Raw genomic sequence first — 20733 nt, 5'->3', positions numbered from 1 at the left:
CTGTTCAAAGCGTCGTAGAAAGATCAATGAAGGGATTGACAGTCAAGTGATGCCGTTTGCACAGGTGTGTGTGGCTCCGTGCATGTGTGTGTGTGTGTGTGTGTGTGTGTGTCGCTGTAAATGTGCGGCCGGGTTACATAAAACAGGGGCAATAAATCAGCAGCCGAGTGCGAAAATTACGCAAATGGGGGCTTTCCTCTCTCTCCAGCCGCACCTGAGTCATTTCGAAATGGGGGCGTGGGGCTGTAAAGCGTTTAGAGTAATGGTAATATCACTTTCATGCTGTTTGACATATACACACACTCTCCCTTTCCTTGTCCACTTCGCACACAGGTTGCTGCTGAGTTGCGCACCCCTCTGCCACACACACACACACACACACACACACACACACACACACACACCCTACTGAAGTGCCCATGAGCAGTACAACACTGCCTCTGTATGAGCTGCGTTGCTGTGAGGGGACGCCAGTAGGGGGGAAAAAAAGCCTGTCAGGCTAATTTCTATTAGTAGTTTTTAATTTCCTCTCCAAGTCCCTGCGCTTTCTCTGCGCTGAAACTGAACATCAAAGGTGCGACGGGAGAACGACGAACATAGGGATGGGGTGGGTGGGGGCGGTGGGGGGCACAGTTTCAAACGGGAACAGAAATGAGCCATAAAGGGAGGAGATGGGGGCGCATTTGCATAAAAAGGCAACTCAGGGTGAATTTCCATAGGGAGGTTTGCGTTATATAGACGCGGAGCGCAGTGTGTGCTGGTCTCGCTGCGCTACACGCTGCTGCTGAGGGAGAGGAGGGTACCGCAGAAATAAAAGGCTGGAGTGAACTGAGAGAGAGAGAGAGAGAGAGAGAGAGAGAGAGAGAGAGAAGCCTGAAGCGCTCCGGTGCTAGGGGGAGTATCCCGAGGTGAATGAGAGAGAGAGGGAGCGGGCAGAGGACAGGAGAGAGGGATAAATAGCAGAAGAGGGGGAGAAGAAGGGACACGGGCTGCTGCAACCGGGGATACCTGCACACATCAAGATAACGCGGGACTTAAATCTCAATTAGATGCCAGTGTAATTAAGGCTGCTGGTCACTGCGCTAAAACGCGCACTCATTGGGAATTTTCTCTGGCCGCACGTCCAACTTTTCTCCTCCTGCGTTTCACGGGCTGACCCTCGCTCGCTGGCTCGTACCGACACTCTCCGCTCATCACCTCGGCTTGGATCTCTGGAGCTGTAAAACCGGATCGGGTGTCTTTTCTGTGATGGGGGCAGCGGCGGAGGTTGGGAGCTTCGCCAACGGATTTCTGGACAGCTTTGGCCCCGCGGGTGCTGCTCCGGCTCCCGTTGGCTCTCATTTCGTCCTCACCCCCGCCGGGGCGGTGGACTACAACTCGGTAAGCGGACTGATGATGGGGGGACAGGGGCAGCAGCAGGAGCACCTGGTGTCCGCGGAGAGGCTGTCCCGGAGCCTGGCGGACCTCAGCCATCTGAAGGGGATTCTGAGGCGGCGGCAGCTGTACTGCAGGACCGGCTTCCACCTGGAGATCCGTCCCGATGGCACCGTGCAGGGCACCAGGAAGGACCACAGCAGATTCGGTACACACATAAAGCTTCATTCTCATTCATTACCATCATCATTAGAAGTAGTAGTAGTAGTTGTAGTAGTCTATTGTCAAATTTCTGCTATAGGGTCTATTGTAAGATACAGTAGACTGACAGGTATCCTTTTGGTGGAGACACTGGAGCACACACACAGACACACATTGAGAAAGAGAGAGAGAGATAAAAAATAGGGGAAAGTTCAGTGTAATGTATTCATTTAATGTCTTTATCCTCTTTGCTAATCCACAGTATATATAAATGTGATTTAAATGGCAAGTAAATGAGAAGGAAGTGGTGGAGGAGGTAGTAGTGGTGGTGGGGGGCAACACAGGAGGACATAGCAGCACCCACTTCATATACCCATGAAAACTGTAAAAATCCCATGATTATACCCATGTCACTCCAGCCATACAAGTCACTATAATCAAGTACTAATCATGTATGAAGTAGCCAACTGTGATGGCAGCTGCCGTTGCCATTGGCCCTAACACCGATCTGCAGTCTTAAGTGCTGCCAGTAGATGTTATCATAAATCAAGAGAGACATAATTAAAACAAATAAGCCTTCCAAGTGGGACACTTTGAGTGTTTTATGTTTGCACATTTGCACCGCATTTCCTCTTTGAGATTAGATTGGAAGCTTTTCTTTACTTTTACCAGCTTATCTGCTGTTATCAAGATAAACAGCTGCAGCTTACGGCAGATCAAAAGTAGACCTCTCAGAGATTTCTGTCAGTGCTGCGAGGCTGTAGCATTTCTGGCATTTGATTCATCCCAATGCACCCAGCCGTGCTTGTCAGAGTCAGCTGGTGTGGATGTACAATACACAGAGTTATTTACTGTACTTTTTTTTGTAATGTGCAGGTCAGTTTTAGCCCCAATGTCAACCCTCTTCAGATGTGTTCCATTCGACTTGTATATTGAAATGATTTCACAAATACATATTGTAGGACTGTAAATCAGTTTGACGAAACATAATTAATGTAACGTGATGTGTGTTTGCAGGTATTTTGGAGTTCATCAGTCTGGCTGTGGGACTGGTTAGTATCAGAGGGGTGGACAGTGGCCTCTACCTCGCCATGAACAGCAAAGGAGAGCTGTATGGATCGGTGAGCACACAGTTACCTGTATACCAATATTATTGTAATAATATAATGTAGTAATATTGTATTACTGTATTACTGTATACCAGTTCTCAGCATATCTGATGTGTAGGCCATGGTCAGCAGGTGGCACATTTTGCATCACTAAACTCACATTTTTCTCTGCTTGTCTTTCTCTCTGCAGGAGAAGCTGTCTGCAGAAAGTGTTTTCAGGGAGCAATTTGAAGAAAACTGGTACAACACCTACTCATCCAACATCTACCGGCATGGAGAAAAAGGTGCATTTTATTTTGTTGCTCTGAACAAAGATGGAACGTCGCGGGATGGAACGAGGTCGAGGCGACATCAGAGGTTCACTCACTTCCTACCGAGACCTGTAGATCCAGATAGAGTACCGGAGCTGTACAGGGACATACTGGGCCAGAGCTGAGACTGAAGGGGCATAGACCCTGTCAGAGCCCGTCTGAGCTGGAAAGCAACCCAAGTGCACCTAGTCCTCATCCCTACTTGAGGGAGATGGAAGATCTTGTTGCTCTGGACAGAACAGGATCATAAAAAGTGCATCAAATCAACACTCCCCACTGCTGGTATGGAGGAAAAGAAGAGACCGTCTCTGAAGCAGACTAGCTGGGGAGTGCGACTGAACAGCACCAGGGATCCTCTGTGGAAGACGTGAAGGCCCAATGACAGGCACAGAGACTATCGGGGCCCCTAATATTGCCCCCCTATTGGCCTATGCAGAGGCCCTGGTGGCCAAATAGATGATTTATGGATTTTGCTTAAGTTTCCACTAATTAAATCCAACAACACTGGTCCAAACTGCATGTTAAAGAGGACAAAGATGTGGGAACTAATAATAACAACTGGCTGCTAGTAGCTTTTTACTGCTGTGGCTGATGAGTCTTGTCAATTCCACTGTTTTCTGTAGGCCTTTTAATTTTGTTCAAAACACTACTGTGGCTGCTAAGTAAATGATTTATCAAAAAGGCATAATCCACTACACAGTGTGGCTGGTTTACACAAAAAAGTAGTTTTATGCACTGGAAAGCAGTCCGGGAGCTGCTTGGATCACCTGTATTGGACTGACTGCTGTGATAACACGGACGGATTCCTTCTGAAACTGCTCCAAAGACAGATGCTGCTCAGAAAAGAGGACTTTCCTACAAAGTGCATGACGAACACGAGAATTAGAAGTACCAACGCAGTTTTATGAGGACTTCTTCTTCTGTGGTGTCCTGTGGCGGAATACTGTGTTCTGTTGGAATTCTAGAGACTCGTTCTAGAACCCAGTGAAGGAATTCCGTTGTTTTCCCGCTGACTGCAGTCAAACGAGGAGCACGGGGTCGAACAGATTTTATTCTTATTTATGAGTTTTTGTTTCCTAGGACACACAGTATATTTATTTCATATATTTATTTATTTTGAGAATATATTTTTACAGGTATGAGATAAAATAAAAAAATATCCAGAACAAGCCACGAGAGAATCTTCTTATTTATTGTATTGCCACAGTATAAACTTCTGTTTTCTATTGTCGCAGTGTGATTGACGGGGTACATTTCAACTTTGTGTTCACAACGTTTACCTGTAAAATAGCCTTGGGTCGTATGGGTCAGTGTTAAAATACCACAAGTCTGCTTACTGTGTGGATATCTGAGCTGATTTTAACTTGATCTACTGCTTGACAGACTTTTTCAGTTCAACAAGAGTGATCCAAAATCTGGCTAAACAAGTATTCAACCTAAAAGCTGGTGTCCAGAATAATTAAAAATACACAAGTAGTTTTGCACTTTAATAAATTTGGGGGACTTGTAAGAAACAGATAAAAAAAAAGTCCAAGACTTTGGAAAATGCTGGATCCTAAAAATTCACATATTTCCTGTAGTGCAACTTGATTGCGTCTTTTGTTAGCTCTTCCTTGGCTGAGTGGTACTCCACAAGATTAGTAAATTGACTTTGACATTGTAGTGCCCCTTTAACTGTATATAGTATCTATCAATATGCCAAAGTATACACAGCACAAACCTACTTACTGCAGATTCTCCACGTTCTAAGAAACTGACAATTGGATTGTCATGCTCATCCTCGTTGATTAAGACTGTTAGTCAGTCTCGGTGAGACATCCCTCTTGTACTTAACACAAGTGTTGTTCGTACCACTAGCTGGTGCATATGCCAAGATTTGTAGTGGCTGATTCATATAAAGCAGCAGACACACCCTTCACAGGCACCATACAACAACTTATTCAACATTTCTTTATGATCTTGCAGCTGCAGAGGACAACACACAGCAGCACCAAGAGATTGTTTGGACAGGATATGAGCTGCTGTAGCTCACACTCTCTCAGTTTTCTCCAAACTGTAAGAACAATCTGAGCACTAAATCAACTGGTGCGCAACTTTTAACAGGAAAACTTAAGAAGACAACATAAGGATTCGCCACAGCGAATGATTGTATCATCTAGTAGCTCTCGGCTTCAATGATATCCGGGAAAGATCGAGAGCTAGGTTGAAAGGGCCATTCTTTGTAATACTATGAACCGATCTTAAAAGTAAACTTTATTTTCAATTGCTGCAATCCAAGAAGAGGAAGAAGAGGCCAAGGTAGATCACAGTTACACATGTCTGAAGCTTCATTGTTTTTAAGTGCTGGAGGACCACCACGCTGATAAAATTATTTATATATATATATATATATATATATATATATATATATATATATATATATATATATATACATATATATATACATATATATATTAATATAACGCATTAAGACTTTGAATTCCAGATCAAACTTTTTCAAGAAGGTCACACCTCTTTGTCTTAAAGTGTTTTAGTGAGAGACATACAATGACTGTATCTCTTAGGTAGCAATAAAGACCAGAATTCCTTTAAGAATAAAAAAGCTCAGTTTCATGCATTTCTCTTTTTCAGACATAACATACAATAGTGCTGAAATTAAAATGCAAGGATGAAATATAATATCTATAAAATAAAATATAATTCAGATGTAATACTGTGGTAGCAGGTGTACAGTAATGACAAAATGAATAAACTCTAGAAACAGAATGGTGTATAACTAGTTTACATTTTACTGCAGATAGAAATGACTAAAAGAAGAGTTTTTAGTTTTATATTTAGCTTTTAACTGACCAAAAATGTGCTCCACAAGAACAAAAAGGAGAAAGAAAGACAGAATGAAATGAGAGAGAAGTGACAAATGCTTCAGAGTATGGCTCAGCTAAACGAGATAGACAGAGTGATGGGAGTAATGGGAAAGGAGGAGAAAAATAACATGAAGTCATCCGTGTGAAGACACAGCACACGCTTCCTCTGACAGACACTGCAATTAGACAAGTGACTGGCAGGCCCAATGCACTGCTGCACTCTTTTATCCTCCCCTTCACCATCCCTTTATCTCTCTGTTCATCCGCCTGTGTTGGGTGAGTCATCCCTTGTTCTTATGACAAATGAGACTGAATTGACCAGATGTCAGTCTGGCACAGATAGGTGAGAGACAGAGAGCTGCGGAGACAGAGAGTGGTGGTGTGCATGGGACTTAAAGTTTAACATAAGTTTGTTTTTTCCCTGAAGCTAGACATCCAAACAGGGCTAAGCCAGAACAAAAAAAACTGTCTGATCTGAAATGTTCCCTTGCCTTACTCAAATGTATGTAAGGGCTAACTAGCCCTGTGCAGTACAAAAACAAAGCTGCTCCTTCTCCATCATTAGCTGGTGAAGAGTCAGTCAGTCAATTCCAACAGCTGAGCAAACTCCATCTGCTGAGGATAATCATCTTTCATTGTCTTATCAATCTCTGTTGGTGTTACCAAATATCATTCTAATGATTCAAATGTAATCTGTGGTGGCCAACAAGGGAAAAAAAGTGCTACAACAACGGAAAACAAATACAGCTACAGAAACATGCTGCAAATGAAAAAAGAAAGTGCTGCAGAAGGCCAGAACAAATAGATTAACAGCAAACAAGCTGCAAATGCAATGCAAAAACAATGCAAAGTGGAAAACACACAAATCCCAAGTGCTCTATGTGTTTTTAACTTGGAGTTTCTGTATTTGTTGTGTGTTTGCTGTTAATGTATTTGTTCTGGCTTTCTGCAGCACATTTTTTTTCATTTGCAGCACATTGCCATTGTGATTATTTTGGGATTTTTGTATGTGTTTTTTGTTTTTTGCCCTGTGGGAATGTTTTGTGCCATTGTAACTCATTTGCCCTTGTAGGCCACCGCAGTGAGTAAAGTAAAGTAATACTGCGAAAGAGGAGTGAAACTGAAGCATAATTCAGTTACCAGAGCTCAGTAACTTGCCAATTATTTGAATTACCATTACCTTGGCCCACCTTAAACCCTCTTTCCTTTGAACTAGAATCACCTAGGGAACCTTGTGTGATGTTGGCGTTTACCCCCCATGTAATATGTAGTAACCTTTGTTCTACTGCAGGCTCTACATGAGCAAAGTACAATGCTTGAACCCCCTCCTGTGTCACTCCCAGCAGCCCTGCGTACAGGTGATGGGAGTGAAAAGGCTCGACAAAGCCTGACTGACCTCAGAGAGCACTGAGACAGAGCTCTGTGCTGCCTGTCTGCCTGTCTGCCTGTCTGCCTGCGTCCTTCAACATCTGGCCTATGTGTTTCCGACACTGGGGAAACACCAGTTCTTTCAGATTTGCCTGAAATTGTTTTATGTCTCCAGCTGCAACTCACATCAAGGAGATATTGCCGTGGATAGGTCAGTGCCAGCATACAGGCTCATCAGCTCGGCAGAGTGTTTCAGATAAGATTACAGGACACTGTGGTTCACATCTTCCCAGTTATACAGGCGGGAGCATGGCTACATTGTGTCTAGTTAAGACATGGTTCAGTGTGTGTATAATCCTCTGATAAGGGCATATAGTGTAGGATGAGACGGAGAGAACATCAGACAGACAGCCCCTGAGTACCAGCATAGGAACACTGACACACACACACACACACACACACACACACACACACACACACACACACACACACACACACACACACACACACACACACACACACACACACACACACACACACACACACACACACACAGACACAGACACAGCTTAAAACCAGGCAAGAGAGACAGGTATGACTTGAAAGTTTGTAAGAAACAGGTGGGTTTCTGAGAAGAAGAATTAGAGAAGAAAAGTTGTATGTGGGTTCTGAGTGTTGCTGGCCTGTCAGGTTACAATCTTCCTTTGAAGTGTGTGTGTGTGTGTGTTTGCAGGGAGGGGGAGGCATGTTTATGTGAGTCAAAGTGACTGCGTAGATTCATGTCAGCACAACTTCAATGTGTGTGTGTGTGTGTCTGTGTGTGTGATCTGTGAATCTGTGTGAAGGTGAGCCAGGGGTTCTCCTGACTAGAGGGCTGTCTGACTGATGTGTGAAGACTCGTGTATGTGCGTGCATTTGTGTGTGTGTATGTGTGTAGTGCCGTGCCTCCACCCCCTCTCTCCCCTCTCTGTCTGTCCTCTGTGGGGTTTTCCATTGACTGGTTAGATCTCCACTGTTGGATCCAACAGGTAATGGTCCATGCAGAGATAACCAGAGAAAAAGAAGTGGAAAAGAGAAAATTTAGTATTTTCTCTTTAAATAATTTCACCTCTTCTTGCCTCTTTCCTGTCCGTCTGCTCAGTGCGCTGTGTGACATAGCTTTATAAAAATTACAAATGCCTTTTCAGGTTTGTTTCTATGATTTACCTAAAAATCAACAAAAAAATCTGGGCTTATGGCAGCAGTTTAGAGTTAAAATCAAATAAGAAAGTAAAAACAATAATCATTTTACAGACAAATTCTCTAAATTTGTCCAACTCTTTTTAGTTACTGTCCCTTTTATCTGTGTGTGCGTGTGTGTGTGTGTGTGTGTGTTGTTTTTCTCAGCAGGCAGGTGTAGAAGTCAGTGATCTCTGCTGGTACGTATCTACGACTGGCCGAGTCCACACAGGTGTTCTTCCTGCAGTTGTCAACACACAAGTACACACACACTTAAGACGTGCACACGGTCTGTCATCGCCTCTCTGTGTGTGAGATTAATGGTGCTGCGGCAGTGACTCAGCTGTGGTGAATTCAGACAAAAAAAAAAAAAAAAAAAGTATCCTTCCCAAATTCTTAGACATATTAGACAGCTGTGAACTCATCCAGCTTTTGACTAAACAAATGACTTAACCACCTAAACTCTGACATACCCACTAGTGGCCCCACGAGTGCAGCAATACACTGTATCTACAGGTTGCACCCTACAATTGAAATACATGCAGCTCAAATGTGTTTGATCCGAGTGAAACATCTCATTGTGAACGGGGCGTTCAAAAGTTAACCCATGTGTGTTTTGTTTTATGAGAGCGGAAGGAAAAGATCACATTAAAAGAAATGAACGTGTCTCTGGAGCTATAAAGTCTCATGCTTTCTACGTCATACCATCTCTGCACACACTTTTTGCAGCAGTGGAGTATCACACTTCTTTTCTATTTTATGTAAACAGTGGATCAAATGAATATGTCAAATGTGCAATGTGTCGCTCGCTGTGACGAACCACAGAGGACTTTCAACAATTCAGCAGTTCCTGTCAGCTCAGCGGAGGATTGTGGTGTCTTTCAGCTCGTTGTTTTGGTTTTACAGCTAACACACTCAGTTTTTTGGCTCAGTCTTGCTCTGTCATCAACCTCATCTTCAGCCCCAGCAGGCAGCTGCTTTAAGAATTTAAAAATCTCCAAATAAACCCTGCACTAAATGGCAAACACACAAAGTTAGTAACTGGTGAACATTTAGCAGCTAAAAAGAAGGGGTTGGTTGAGACCAAAACAGAACTACAAGGAGGGTGAATATTATACTTACATTCACCAGGTTGATTTATTGATTGTTCATGAATAGTAAAATGGTAAATGGTCTGTATTTGTATAGTGCCTTGTCAAGTCATTTCGACTACTCAATGCGCTTAGATTACATCCTCATTCACCCATTCACACACACGAGGAACCTAAGTTGGAGGAGACTATTCTTTCATACAAATTCACACACTGATGCTATGTTTCAGTAGCAAATTAGGGTTCAGTGTGTTGCCCGGGAACACTTTGCCATGTGGACTTGGAGGAGCCGGGGGTTGAACTGCCGATTTTCCGATTGATGGACGACCCACTCTACCGCTGAGCCACAACATATACTGCATTAACTATATACTACACTAAAATGTTGCAAACTATAACAAAAATGTGACCTGACCTGCCAGATGGTTTGCTACACAGAACCATCTGGGAAGATGGAAAGACTTGGCAGGTGATTGGATGAATCATCTGTGAATCACCATCTAACACAGGCCAACTTCGACCAATCAGATCAACGAACCAACACAGGTAAACTCGCCATTGTTGTTTTTCATCAAGCAGTTGCTTCTTGCAGTCGGCACACCTACACTCGGCTTGTAACTTACGACGATTGGTCTGAACCACCATGGTTTGGCCACAAACAGTTAACTTGGAGCCTGGCAGGATGGATATCTGTGTGATCTCACATATCCAGCTGCCTCACAAGGTAAACAAAAATGTATTTGACTAGTAAAGGCATCAGTATTTTGGAAAGGAAATGCATTTGAAATAACAGAAAGTACAGTCCAAACAGTGAGAAGAAGTTGGCCGATCCAACTGTTAAATTATCTCAGAAGACGCAACAATACACAGTCAAACCACATCACAAGCTAAAGTAAATCAAGTGCAACTGATGTCTGCCGCCACACCTTCCTGCTGTTTTCTCTCGGTCTGTTTCAATGAAAGAGTGTTACTTGACATATTGCAGATGAAAGATTCACACCGGTGCACATATTTTCAACCCTGTTATCATCGACAGGTCTGAAGCAGGCGTAGAACATGTTGTTGAGCAGAAGGCACCGTGCAGATTCCATGTCAAATACCCATCTAACCACCGTCTTCAGCTCGTATCCACAAACCACAAATTACACACAACATGGAATAAAACTGCGCAGAGAATGAAAAGTTTTTCTTTTAAAGACAACTAAGTTTCTTACATGATCATGATCATGACAATCATTATGCATTTTTGTTAGTTTACAGCTTGTGTTGCCATAAGGACTTTCATTGGCCCTAAGGTCACAAAACAGTGCCAGCACAAAAAGAAAATCCCTTTTCAGTCATGTAAATATATCAACAAGTCATAACTGGAATATAACTGCAAACTGTTACCACCATATCACTTTAATTAATTCAGTTGACTGAATCATGCTCTTGGGTGCCCTGAAATGCATGTTTGCCAGTTCAAGATGACAGATGAAAAAATGAACAACAAACTCAGTTGAACCTGCAGGTGTGATCTCAGCAGAGGTTGTTTTTTAAAACCTGTTCAGGAAATGCTCATTGTGACGATGAACTCAAGCAGAATAACCATCTAAGCTGATGGAGCTGAACATCCTCCGTTAAACAATAAGAGAGTTTAAGTTCATTTCCTCCTTCTAGATGTTCTGCGTGAAATCTCCGGGCTCTTGAAAACTCTTGTGTACTTGAAAGCAACTGTAAAAAAGAAGTGGAGGTAGCTTCCGGGTCTGTAAAGTGAAGCCAATGCTAAGTGACTTAAACCTGCATTCTTTCCAAAGAGCAGCAGGTTGCAAAAAGAAATCTGAATGAGTGGAAGTCCAAGAGAAAATGATCGTACTTCTCACTTGATTTATTACCTCAGTAAACACTTTCCTAATGAGTTTATGGTCTAAGTTGCTAGTTTTAAGTCTTCTTCAATACAGCATGGTGTTCATGTTGTAAATTGTGGTCCCATATAGAGTAAAATAGACGATAAATGAGGGTATGCTTTATGGTGGAACTATATTGTGACCAATCAGAGGCTGTCTTCGTGGAACGGTTCCAAAAAACCAAGACGGTGACGGCCGTGCAACCTGAGGCTTCAAAACGGCGATCCACAAGCCAGCGGGTGGCATCATGTCTTTTGCGAACATTTCTGCATCAAGCTGTTTTTGATTTATCTTCCTGTCGTGTGTGAGAGCTCACTGAGTGGAGGTGCACAGAAAGAGGTTCAGAGGAAAATGAACCGATAGGAGGGAAGAGACGGGATTAGAGATGAGACAGCAGATATTTATTCCCCTGTGATTCCCCACCTTTGTGGTGTAAAATCATTTATGTGGCTTACGGCGGACATGTTTGCTCAATGCTATGGATTCACAGACAATTTCACTCCAAAATTCTTAACAGGAGCAGAAGCATCCATTAGCAGATAAGGAGGGATCCAGGGAAGGAGAGGGTGACAGAGGGAGAGAGGGAGAGAGGGAGCGGTAAAGTCTGCCCCAGTAAAGACAGAAGGTGAACAGTGGGAGAAGAACATAGATGATACTGCACATGTACTGCATACAGTGTGTGTTGTACTACGTTAGTGAAGTGCAGGAGCATGGCTTGATTTGTTTCTGTACACCTACACTGAGTTCAGGATATTTCACCTTTGAAATGATAAAGACAGACGACATTATATCAGATGAAATTCATAAAAATCTGTGTCATTTGCCTTTATGAACTTTGTGGATACACTGAGCTCCTGGCAAACAGGAGCAAACAATAGATTTATTTATTTATTCATTTATTTATCCATGACTGACTATTTCAGTCCAATTAATGTATTTTTTTTTTCTGACTAACACACGTGGACCAATTTGGGGATCCATGTCTAGCTTAACCCTTTAACCTTCTGCTCAACCATATGGTAGAGCACATTTTGACTCATTATATCTTATTGAAAACGTGTTTTACTTACGACATCTCAACCGTTTGGTAGAGGCCAATATTTCAAAAAATGTGGGGTCTGTTCATAAAAAAACATAGATTTTTGTAAATAGTGCTCCAAGGAAATAAAATATATAAAGAATACATTTTTCCATCACTTATTTCTTGGTGCGGACCTTAAAGGGTTAAGGACACTTTGACAAGACGACAAGAAGAGCAGGCCAAACTAATAGTTGGGCATTTGGAAAATGTACTTTTTCCTCATCTTGCCCACTCTCATGTCTAAGTTTGGTTCCGCTGGCCTGACTCTGTACTCTAAACTTCACTAACTAACACGATATGTCTCGTTTGTCTAATTGGTACACCAAGTGACAATGACAATTTATGCATTTATGTGCTTTAAGAAAATCTGAACTTAAAGCCACAAACATGAGAGTGGTATTGATGAATCATCTGACTCTATGCAAGATATTCTATACAAGTATTTCCCAAAGTATTTTGAACTTTGACAACTTAACACAGCCCTGAATCCACAGCTTTGGCCTCCATAAGAACTTCACACCACTGCTGCCTTTGTCTCAAAGACACAAAGGTCATAATTTGTACAACCACAAGAGCTCCTTGCAAACATTTTACTATCATTTTATCAACTGAAAAAACAACTGATGGTGTTTTTTCATGAGCACAGTCTCACGGTTGTTGCCATATGCTTGTCTCAAGTTAAACCCAATGCAAGATAAAGCATTTGGATGTATACCAGTATTGGCACTTGAGCCTATAAGACCATGTGTCTATTTCATCCTGAGCACAACACCCCATCCTCTCAGACATCCTGGTCAAAATCTAATGTTTACTTAATTATAATAAAGCCAGCAAGAGCGTTTTCAATTATTATATGTCCTTGTGGGCTCATCAACGGCATGCTGACGTTAACCTACTGGGTCACATATTCTTAATCACTGGAGGAAATCTAGCAGCTGCAAAAATTTCGTATTTAACAAAAATGAAAAAATAAAAAAATTAAGATTATAAATCAAAACGCTATATGAAATGGACACACAGATTAAAATTTACCACATTCTTTAAATAAATTCACACCTTGAGGGGCCACAATCCCCAGGACCATCCTAAATACTCAGCAGACCCTGAATTCAATAATGACTAAAGCTGTATTTTGTTATCAGTCTTCATGGGTAGTCTAACACCACTCAGCCTGTGGGAGTACACATGCGCACACACACACACACACACACACACACACATGCACACACACACACACACACACATGCTGGAAGTAATTAAAGCTAGTGGAGCTAAATTGAAGTATATTGAACTCATCTCTCACACGCTCCCGCTCTGTCGATAGATCACTCGCCAAGTGCTATCGACCACTGCAAAGACTTCCCTCTGCAAAACACTCTTCTCCGCAGTGTGTGTGTATGAGTGTGTGTGCGTGTGTGTGATGTGAGCTAGTGAATGAAAGGAAGGGACAGAAGCAGAGAGGACAGGACAATTTAGAGAGAGAGACAGAAAGTGATGCTCCATGCAGCAGAATTTACAAAAAACTAATTTTAGGATTGCCCTTCACGCTATTTTTTAAACTCTTCATCCCTCATTTACCCCCCCCCCCTTTTTCTCATATTTCCCTGTCACCTCATCTGCCCTGCTCTCTCCTTCCTCCTCCCTGTTTTCTCCTCTCTCTAAATCCCTTTATCTCTATCTATCTTGTAGGAGGGGTAATGATTTTAACTAAATGAGAGTCTTGCACTTCCCCACCCCACTAGATTAGAGGATCAATGGAACAGGGTTTGTGTGTTCATCACGGGGGAGATGCCACTGTGTGTGTGTGTGTGTGTGTGTGTGTGTATTTGTTCAGTCCCCCACAGACTGTATAGTCATCGTAAATACCCAGTACCACAGGTGACTCTGCACTGCACTGAGGACAAAGCCCTGCCGATGAGAAGTGACAAGAAAAAACATGACAGCAGAGATTTTCCAGAAACGGCGGGGGAGTAGAAAACTATGGATTTTTACTGAATAATCGGTAGGAATTCTTCACAAGGTCTTGACATGACAAATGTGTGTCAAACACACCATCAATGGTGGAGGAGAAGAATGCCTCTGCTGCTCTGTTGAAATGCCTTTCCCCTCTGCTTGATGTGAATTCAATTGGAGTTGAATTGATTATCTCCTATTTGTGATCAATCCTAAGTGGGTTTGCGTCTGATGGCTCAGTCCTTCTACTGTGGGACTTCTGCTCCTCTAAACCTTTTTCTCCCTCATTCGTTCAGTTTGTCATCTTTCTCCCTCCCTTTATCCCTCGCTATGTGTGCTGATTTTGTCATGTTTGATGTGATGGATACAGTTGAAAGGTTACGTTTTTTTTTTATTTGATTAATGTATACAATACTTAAAATAGATAAATGACAAAAATATGCATTAAATGTCCTATAAATGCAAACCAGGATGCGTCACCCAAAAAAGACCACTTTTCCTAACTATCACTACCACGCAGAGTATTCTCATGGACATTATAAGAGAAGTCGATTCATGCTACAAGATGATGTCCATTGAAATCGCTCACTGAGCGCATTTGCCAAAAAAGTTTCTTCGGCTTCTCTGGGTGTCTGAATTTTGGGGCTAGTTGCCTGACCTCAACTATCCCATAGCTGCAATGTGCAGATATTGTAGACAGAAATAATCTTAATCATTGAACATAATCCAGGAATTGCAGAATTGTCCAATATCAAAGCTTCTGATAACCATAAGGTTGCTTTACATTGAGTGTTCTTGCTAAAACACATTTATCTTTAAAAGCTAACATGTGCTAAATCCATATCCTTCCATGTGATGCATTTACAAATTATTATTTGAAACCTGTGGCCTCATTTATCAGCTGCACGCACAGTGTTTTTAAGCATAGTTTTGTGCATGCGTCTGCTAATATGTGCACATAGAATCTGTAACTTCTTTGTCCTTGCTAATGCGTGCACATTCAGAACCACTCCTGACCAGGTGTACCAACAATCTCCTAGTGGTAGACAGGTAAAATCAACCCCACGTCTACTGCCAACCATGTAACAATGATATGAATTAATGATATAATGATATTTATTCAACAGCTACGTTTTACAAAAAAGAAAATTAAAACAAATTTCTAATCAATGAATTGTGTTTAAGAGTCATTATGTCCACTGTCTATTTTGTATTCTACAAATCTCGAGTGACTGTATGTGATGGTCAAATAATCTTTCAATCACCTCTCCCCACACTGTATCTTCACTAATCTTGGACAAGCCACGTGTAGAAGTGTTGAAAGATAAACAATTTGGCTTAATGGAATCTCATTTCTCACTGTTGTTGCTATTCGGGCTCTTAGCGACACTAGCGGAGCATAAATTGGACACTACATTGATAAATTAGGCTCATCTATGTTACATCCATGTTTACATTGACTTGCATCCTTTTGCTGGTGCATTTGTACATTTTTGTGTTGCTGACGCCAGCTGTCAATCAGTGGAATACCGTGACTTGCATGCACCACACATTTGCATAACCGCAGTCGACTGGAATGTGTATCGCGTCACCCGCATGCTTACAGGTGTGGGCTAGTAGAGCTCAACATGCAATACAAATAAAACATAGATCCTCTCAGTTACATGTTGCTCCACAGCGCCACTAAAAGTTAAAAAAAAAAAAATTCACATGGTGCTTTTAAACTCTCAAAATCAATCGGAAATGATCCATCTATCAGTGTCCATACCAAATGAAAGTAATACATAATTTGATACACCGATGCAGCGTCCTGCTGAATTCAAACAGTCGATCAGTGATGTTTAGACTCGCCACTATCTAATATATATTTAGATATAAAATGGACTTATTGAGCAATGAAACCTGATCATATTTGGCACACAAACAGAGACACACACACGTCCCTGCATGCTATGTGCAGTTTTGAGTTCAGTGTGAAGAGCCTATGAAAGCATGGTGGTTTCCTCCTGTTAGTGTGACATCTCTTAAGCCTCACACATGAAAGACTGACAGGGAAGTTTTATTACACCTTTTCTAAAAGCAAGTGTGTTTGTGTGTGTGTGTGTTACTGTGTTCTCAGCTGGGAGAGGTGTAGACAGAGGGCAGGCTTAAGAGTTGCCAGATTTTCTGAACAAAACATGACTTCATAACAACACAGTCTTCCTCGATGCTTTTATCTGTTGCTCTTTTAAGAAACATGTAGCTGTCAATGCAGACATGAAGGATTAATCCTCACACACACACACACACACACACCAACACACCAACACACACACAGACTCACACACACATACACACAGACAAGGTTCAGCTGGTCTGAAATAGTTATGGATTAAAGCTTCTGCGGGAGTACAGTGCACTGTAACACTCACATTAGTAGACTAGTGCATGCAGTTACACAAATATTTTGGGACAATTTGAAAAATTTAAATGACCTTATCCAGTTATTACCCAGAAAAAAAATATCGGAGGCAGTACACAATTATTTGACTTCTATATTTTTGGCATGACATTGTTGCATCAGCAAATAGGTGGCCTGCCTCACCTGAGGAGGACATCCACTAAAAGAAAACGCTTTTTTCAAATAAAATATTAATTTTCATGAGAAGAAGTGCTGTTTCACACTAAATGAAATGTATTGTAATGTGTGTGTAATGAGTGGACTAAATGTTCAACACAGCTACATGAATACAAAAAAGCCTTTGTTGCAAGTGATGACCTGCATAATAACTGATTTTTTGGCCTCTTTGATGATTGTAGTTTTAAATTCACTCCTCTCTTTTAGCTCTGTTTTGGTCTCCACCAACTGCTGAAGGACATTTAAAAATGTATTTATTTTTTTTTACTAAAAAAGCCACCTGCTGCGTCTGAAACGATACAGATGACAATGGTCACAATGAAGCAAAAGTTGCGAGCGGGAAAACTAAAATACTTTCTTGAGAAGAGGGTAACTACAGTTAGGTAGGTTTGCCTTTACATTTTCATCGTGCACAAAGTCAATGTGATCCGATCCATTATTAATTTAAAGACATAATTTTAAACTGCTGTGAAGAGTTTGAGCGCTGTGCATGTGATGTCCAAAAAGCTATATGATGACTACAGGCAAATTTTTTTTGATTTTTTTTACATTTATGATTTATAGAGCACCTGACAGAGAGTTACTTGCTGTGTTTGTTATGTGATATGTAGTCTGTCCTCCAATAGTTGCCATTTATTTTATAACAGACATGCCAACTTCTGGGTCACTCATTGACCTCTGAGGTGCATCCAAAGGATGCCAGATTTCAGGATAACCACCCTATATGTAGGGAAGAGAACCTGGTTTAGGTTTAATATGGCAGATAACTACAACAAAAAGAGGATTTCCCTTATAAAATTGCACATGTGAACTATACTGATAGTATACTATTGTATTATTCACTGGGCTTGTACGTAACAGTCACAGCTGCTGTGCAGACACAGGCACAAACAGGCACACAGATAGGAGGTATCTGGTCATCCTATGATCCTATTGTAGTTGTGTCACCTCTGCTTCATGATGAGTTCACTTTGAATGGAGAAAAACCTCAACAAGGAAATAAAGAGAGACAGAGAGAAGAGTTTGCTTGTGATGATAGTATCCATACCTGAGGCGTTACAACATGTGGAGGTGACAGACAATATTTGGGAAAGTATCGGTGTGTGTGTGTGTGTGTGTGTTCATGCAGAATAAATGGCAGCAGAGCAAAGGAATGCTTGTCTTACATGTGCAATAGCAGCTGTACTCGTGAACGAAGACAGACAGTATCTATGGCAATAGAAACATATGAAATACTTTAAGAACCACACACACACACACACACACACACAAAATACCCACATAGGTGTTGTTATCAGAAGATCAGAATATGAGAGATCACTGCGTTTCTAAGCCAGGGAGTTTCCTGTCCTGGCTGCAGCTCGATGAAATTAGTGTGTGTCTGTGTGTGTCTGTGTGTGTCTGTGTGTGTGTGTGTGTGCGAGCACGTGTGTGCGCTTACCACTTCCAAGCCTGACCTGCCAAGAGATAAACAACATAGTCACCTCAGGTTGTTCTTAAATATACACCAATTACACACTCATCAGTGCAGGCAAGCACATGCACTCACACACTCTTTCAAACACATTTACACACACACATGCGTGCACATAAGCATACACACCCACGTGCACGCACACACAGACACACTTTCTCATCGGAGCAGCAGTGTATCATATTTTTGTTCTTCATTGGCAAACTTGGTAGTGAAAAAAAAATCAGTGTTCAGTCATCAGGAGCCCCATTCAGTAATTCTGTCACTGTCGTATCACAATAAAAGCTGTAAATGACACTAAATCGTACACTTCAACACTACAACTAAGGTTTTCTGAGGGAAAATATCATCTGTCTCCTAAACCCAGTGCACATTGGTAAAAACCCAACAAGTAAATAAGACATATTGGAGCAGCTTGCAGCCTTTGTGCAAAGCCAGGCTGAACACATCCTGGACTAATTTCTGTTCTGAACACACAGAGAAGAATTTGATATAGATTCTGTAAATTAGTGTTTCTGATGTAAAGATTATTCATAAATATTTGGTAAGTGTGAATCCTTGTTTAAGGCTGCAGATGTGGGACATTGACCTTCGACTCAAATCACAACACTGATGACTTGAGACTTGACTTGGACTCCATTGCTGAGACCTGACTTACTTGAAACTCGACTCCCTAAAGACTTGAGACTCGTGTTTAGGAGTAGTAAAATCCTGTAACTATAAAGCCTTGCATAGCCAACCAAATTAAACAAAATTAAACAAAATTAAATTAAAATAAAATAAATTCAATAAATGGTCTTATATATGCAGAGAGAAGATTGGACTTGACGTTATGTGACTTGAGATGGGACTTGGACATGCAGCAGCAGACCTAAAAGCTGCTTCGGATTCAATGACTTAAATCTCAAATGTTGAGATGTTAAGACATAAAAGTTTCCCCTGAAGCCCCTCCGACAGATATGACAGATAATGTACGGAGCGCTACGACAAAGAAACTAACACAGCGGAAATTTGACATTGGCCTCCTGCTGCTCCTGTTTCCACCTCTCGCTCTCTCTCCTCCTGAGAGGCTGAATCCAGGCCTGTCCTGCCCAGCTGTGGTGCACTGAGTGTGGACATGTCAGGACACGAACGTTCCTCCACCCCCCTGAACATCCACAGCACTGGTGATTTATCGGTGTGTGACTTTTGTGTGCTTTTAATCGCTGACAAGAAATACACACACTCACACACACACACACACACACACACACATGCAGGCACATGCACAGACACAGACACAGCGGCAGGTGGGCTTTGCACTTACAGTACATGAGAGTGTTTGTGAGAGAGTACAATTCTGCTGTGTGTGTTTGTGAGTTTTCAAGAGTGTGTGCATGAGTGTGCACATGTCTCTCTCTATACTCGTGCTTGAAGTCAGATGGGCTGGCACATCTAGGGTCCCCTTTGAAGGTGTGTTCATGTATGCGCACATACAGTACACACACACACACACACACACACACACACACACACACACACACACACACACACACACACACACACACACACATTGACCAGCTGTTTCTCTCTTCCACTGCTCTTTGATGTCTCTACTTTTTCCATCCTACCCACTGTACATGCATCTCTCTCTCCCTCACACACACACACACACACACACACACACTGTAAAAACTATCTCTGCTGTAGCTCCTTATACCATCACATCATCTCTTAAAATGATATTACAACCGCTTAGAACTTTAAAAACTAATAGTAATGGACCTTTTTTAACTTTTATTAAAATGAAGAGTTACGAGGACACATGGCCAAGATTCTAAGGTCAAAGTTTACAACAGCAACACTGTTTAAGAAGTCAGGACCATTACTAAATGCAAAAATCACTCTTTCAAATCAATCACTCGTTCCAAAGGTAAACCTTGTTATCTTGAAGTCTCACTAGATGCATGTACTCGGTGCTGCTGCTTATTACATGTATCGTATAGATGTTGAGACCTGACTTACTTGAAACTTGACTCCCTAAAGACTTGAGACTCGTGTTTAGGACTAGTTAAATCTTTTAACTATAAAGTCTTGCATAGCCAACCAACTTCAATAATTATTGAAAACTATTTCAGTGTGAGTTTATGGTCTCAGCTATGAAACAAATACTAAAATTGCAACAGAAAATGTTCAAATGTATCGGT

At 41.7% G+C, this 20733-nt stretch overlaps 1 protein-coding gene across 1 annotated transcript; it reads left to right on the top strand.

Moving 5' to 3' along the window:
• The first annotated feature begins 1248 nt into the window (after nt 1-1248).
• LOC139199162 (fibroblast growth factor 20-like) lies at nt 1249-3120 on the top strand. Its single transcript, XM_070828188.1, has 3 exons — nt 1249-1582; nt 2593-2696; nt 2875-3120. The coding sequence occupies exons 1-3, from the start codon at nt 1249-1251 to the stop codon at nt 3118-3120; spliced, it is 684 nt and encodes a 227-aa protein (XP_070684289.1).
• The last annotated feature ends 17613 nt before the right edge of the window (nt 3121-20733 follow it).

The sequence above is a fragment of the Pempheris klunzingeri genome, chromosome 3 (assembly GCF_042242105.1).
Source record: "Pempheris klunzingeri isolate RE-2024b chromosome 3, fPemKlu1.hap1, whole genome shotgun sequence".
Taxonomy (NCBI): Eukaryota; Metazoa; Chordata; class Actinopteri; order Acropomatiformes; family Pempheridae; genus Pempheris; species Pempheris klunzingeri.
This window is presented reverse-complemented; position numbering and strand designations above follow the sequence as displayed.

Excerpts from the sequence above, each read along its gene's own strand:
- LOC139199162 (XM_070828188.1), top strand. The coding sequence starts at position 1,249 with ATGGGGGCAGCGGCGGAGGTTGGGAGCTTCGCCAACGGATTTCTGGAC. Across the intron at positions 1,583-2,592 it reads GAAGGACCACAGCAGATTCG|GTATTTTGGAGTTCATCAGT; the intron begins GTACACACATAA and ends GTGTGTTTGCAG. Across the intron at positions 2,697-2,874 it reads AAGGAGAGCTGTATGGATCG|GAGAAGCTGTCTGCAGAAAG; the intron begins GTGAGCACACAG and ends TTCTCTCTGCAG.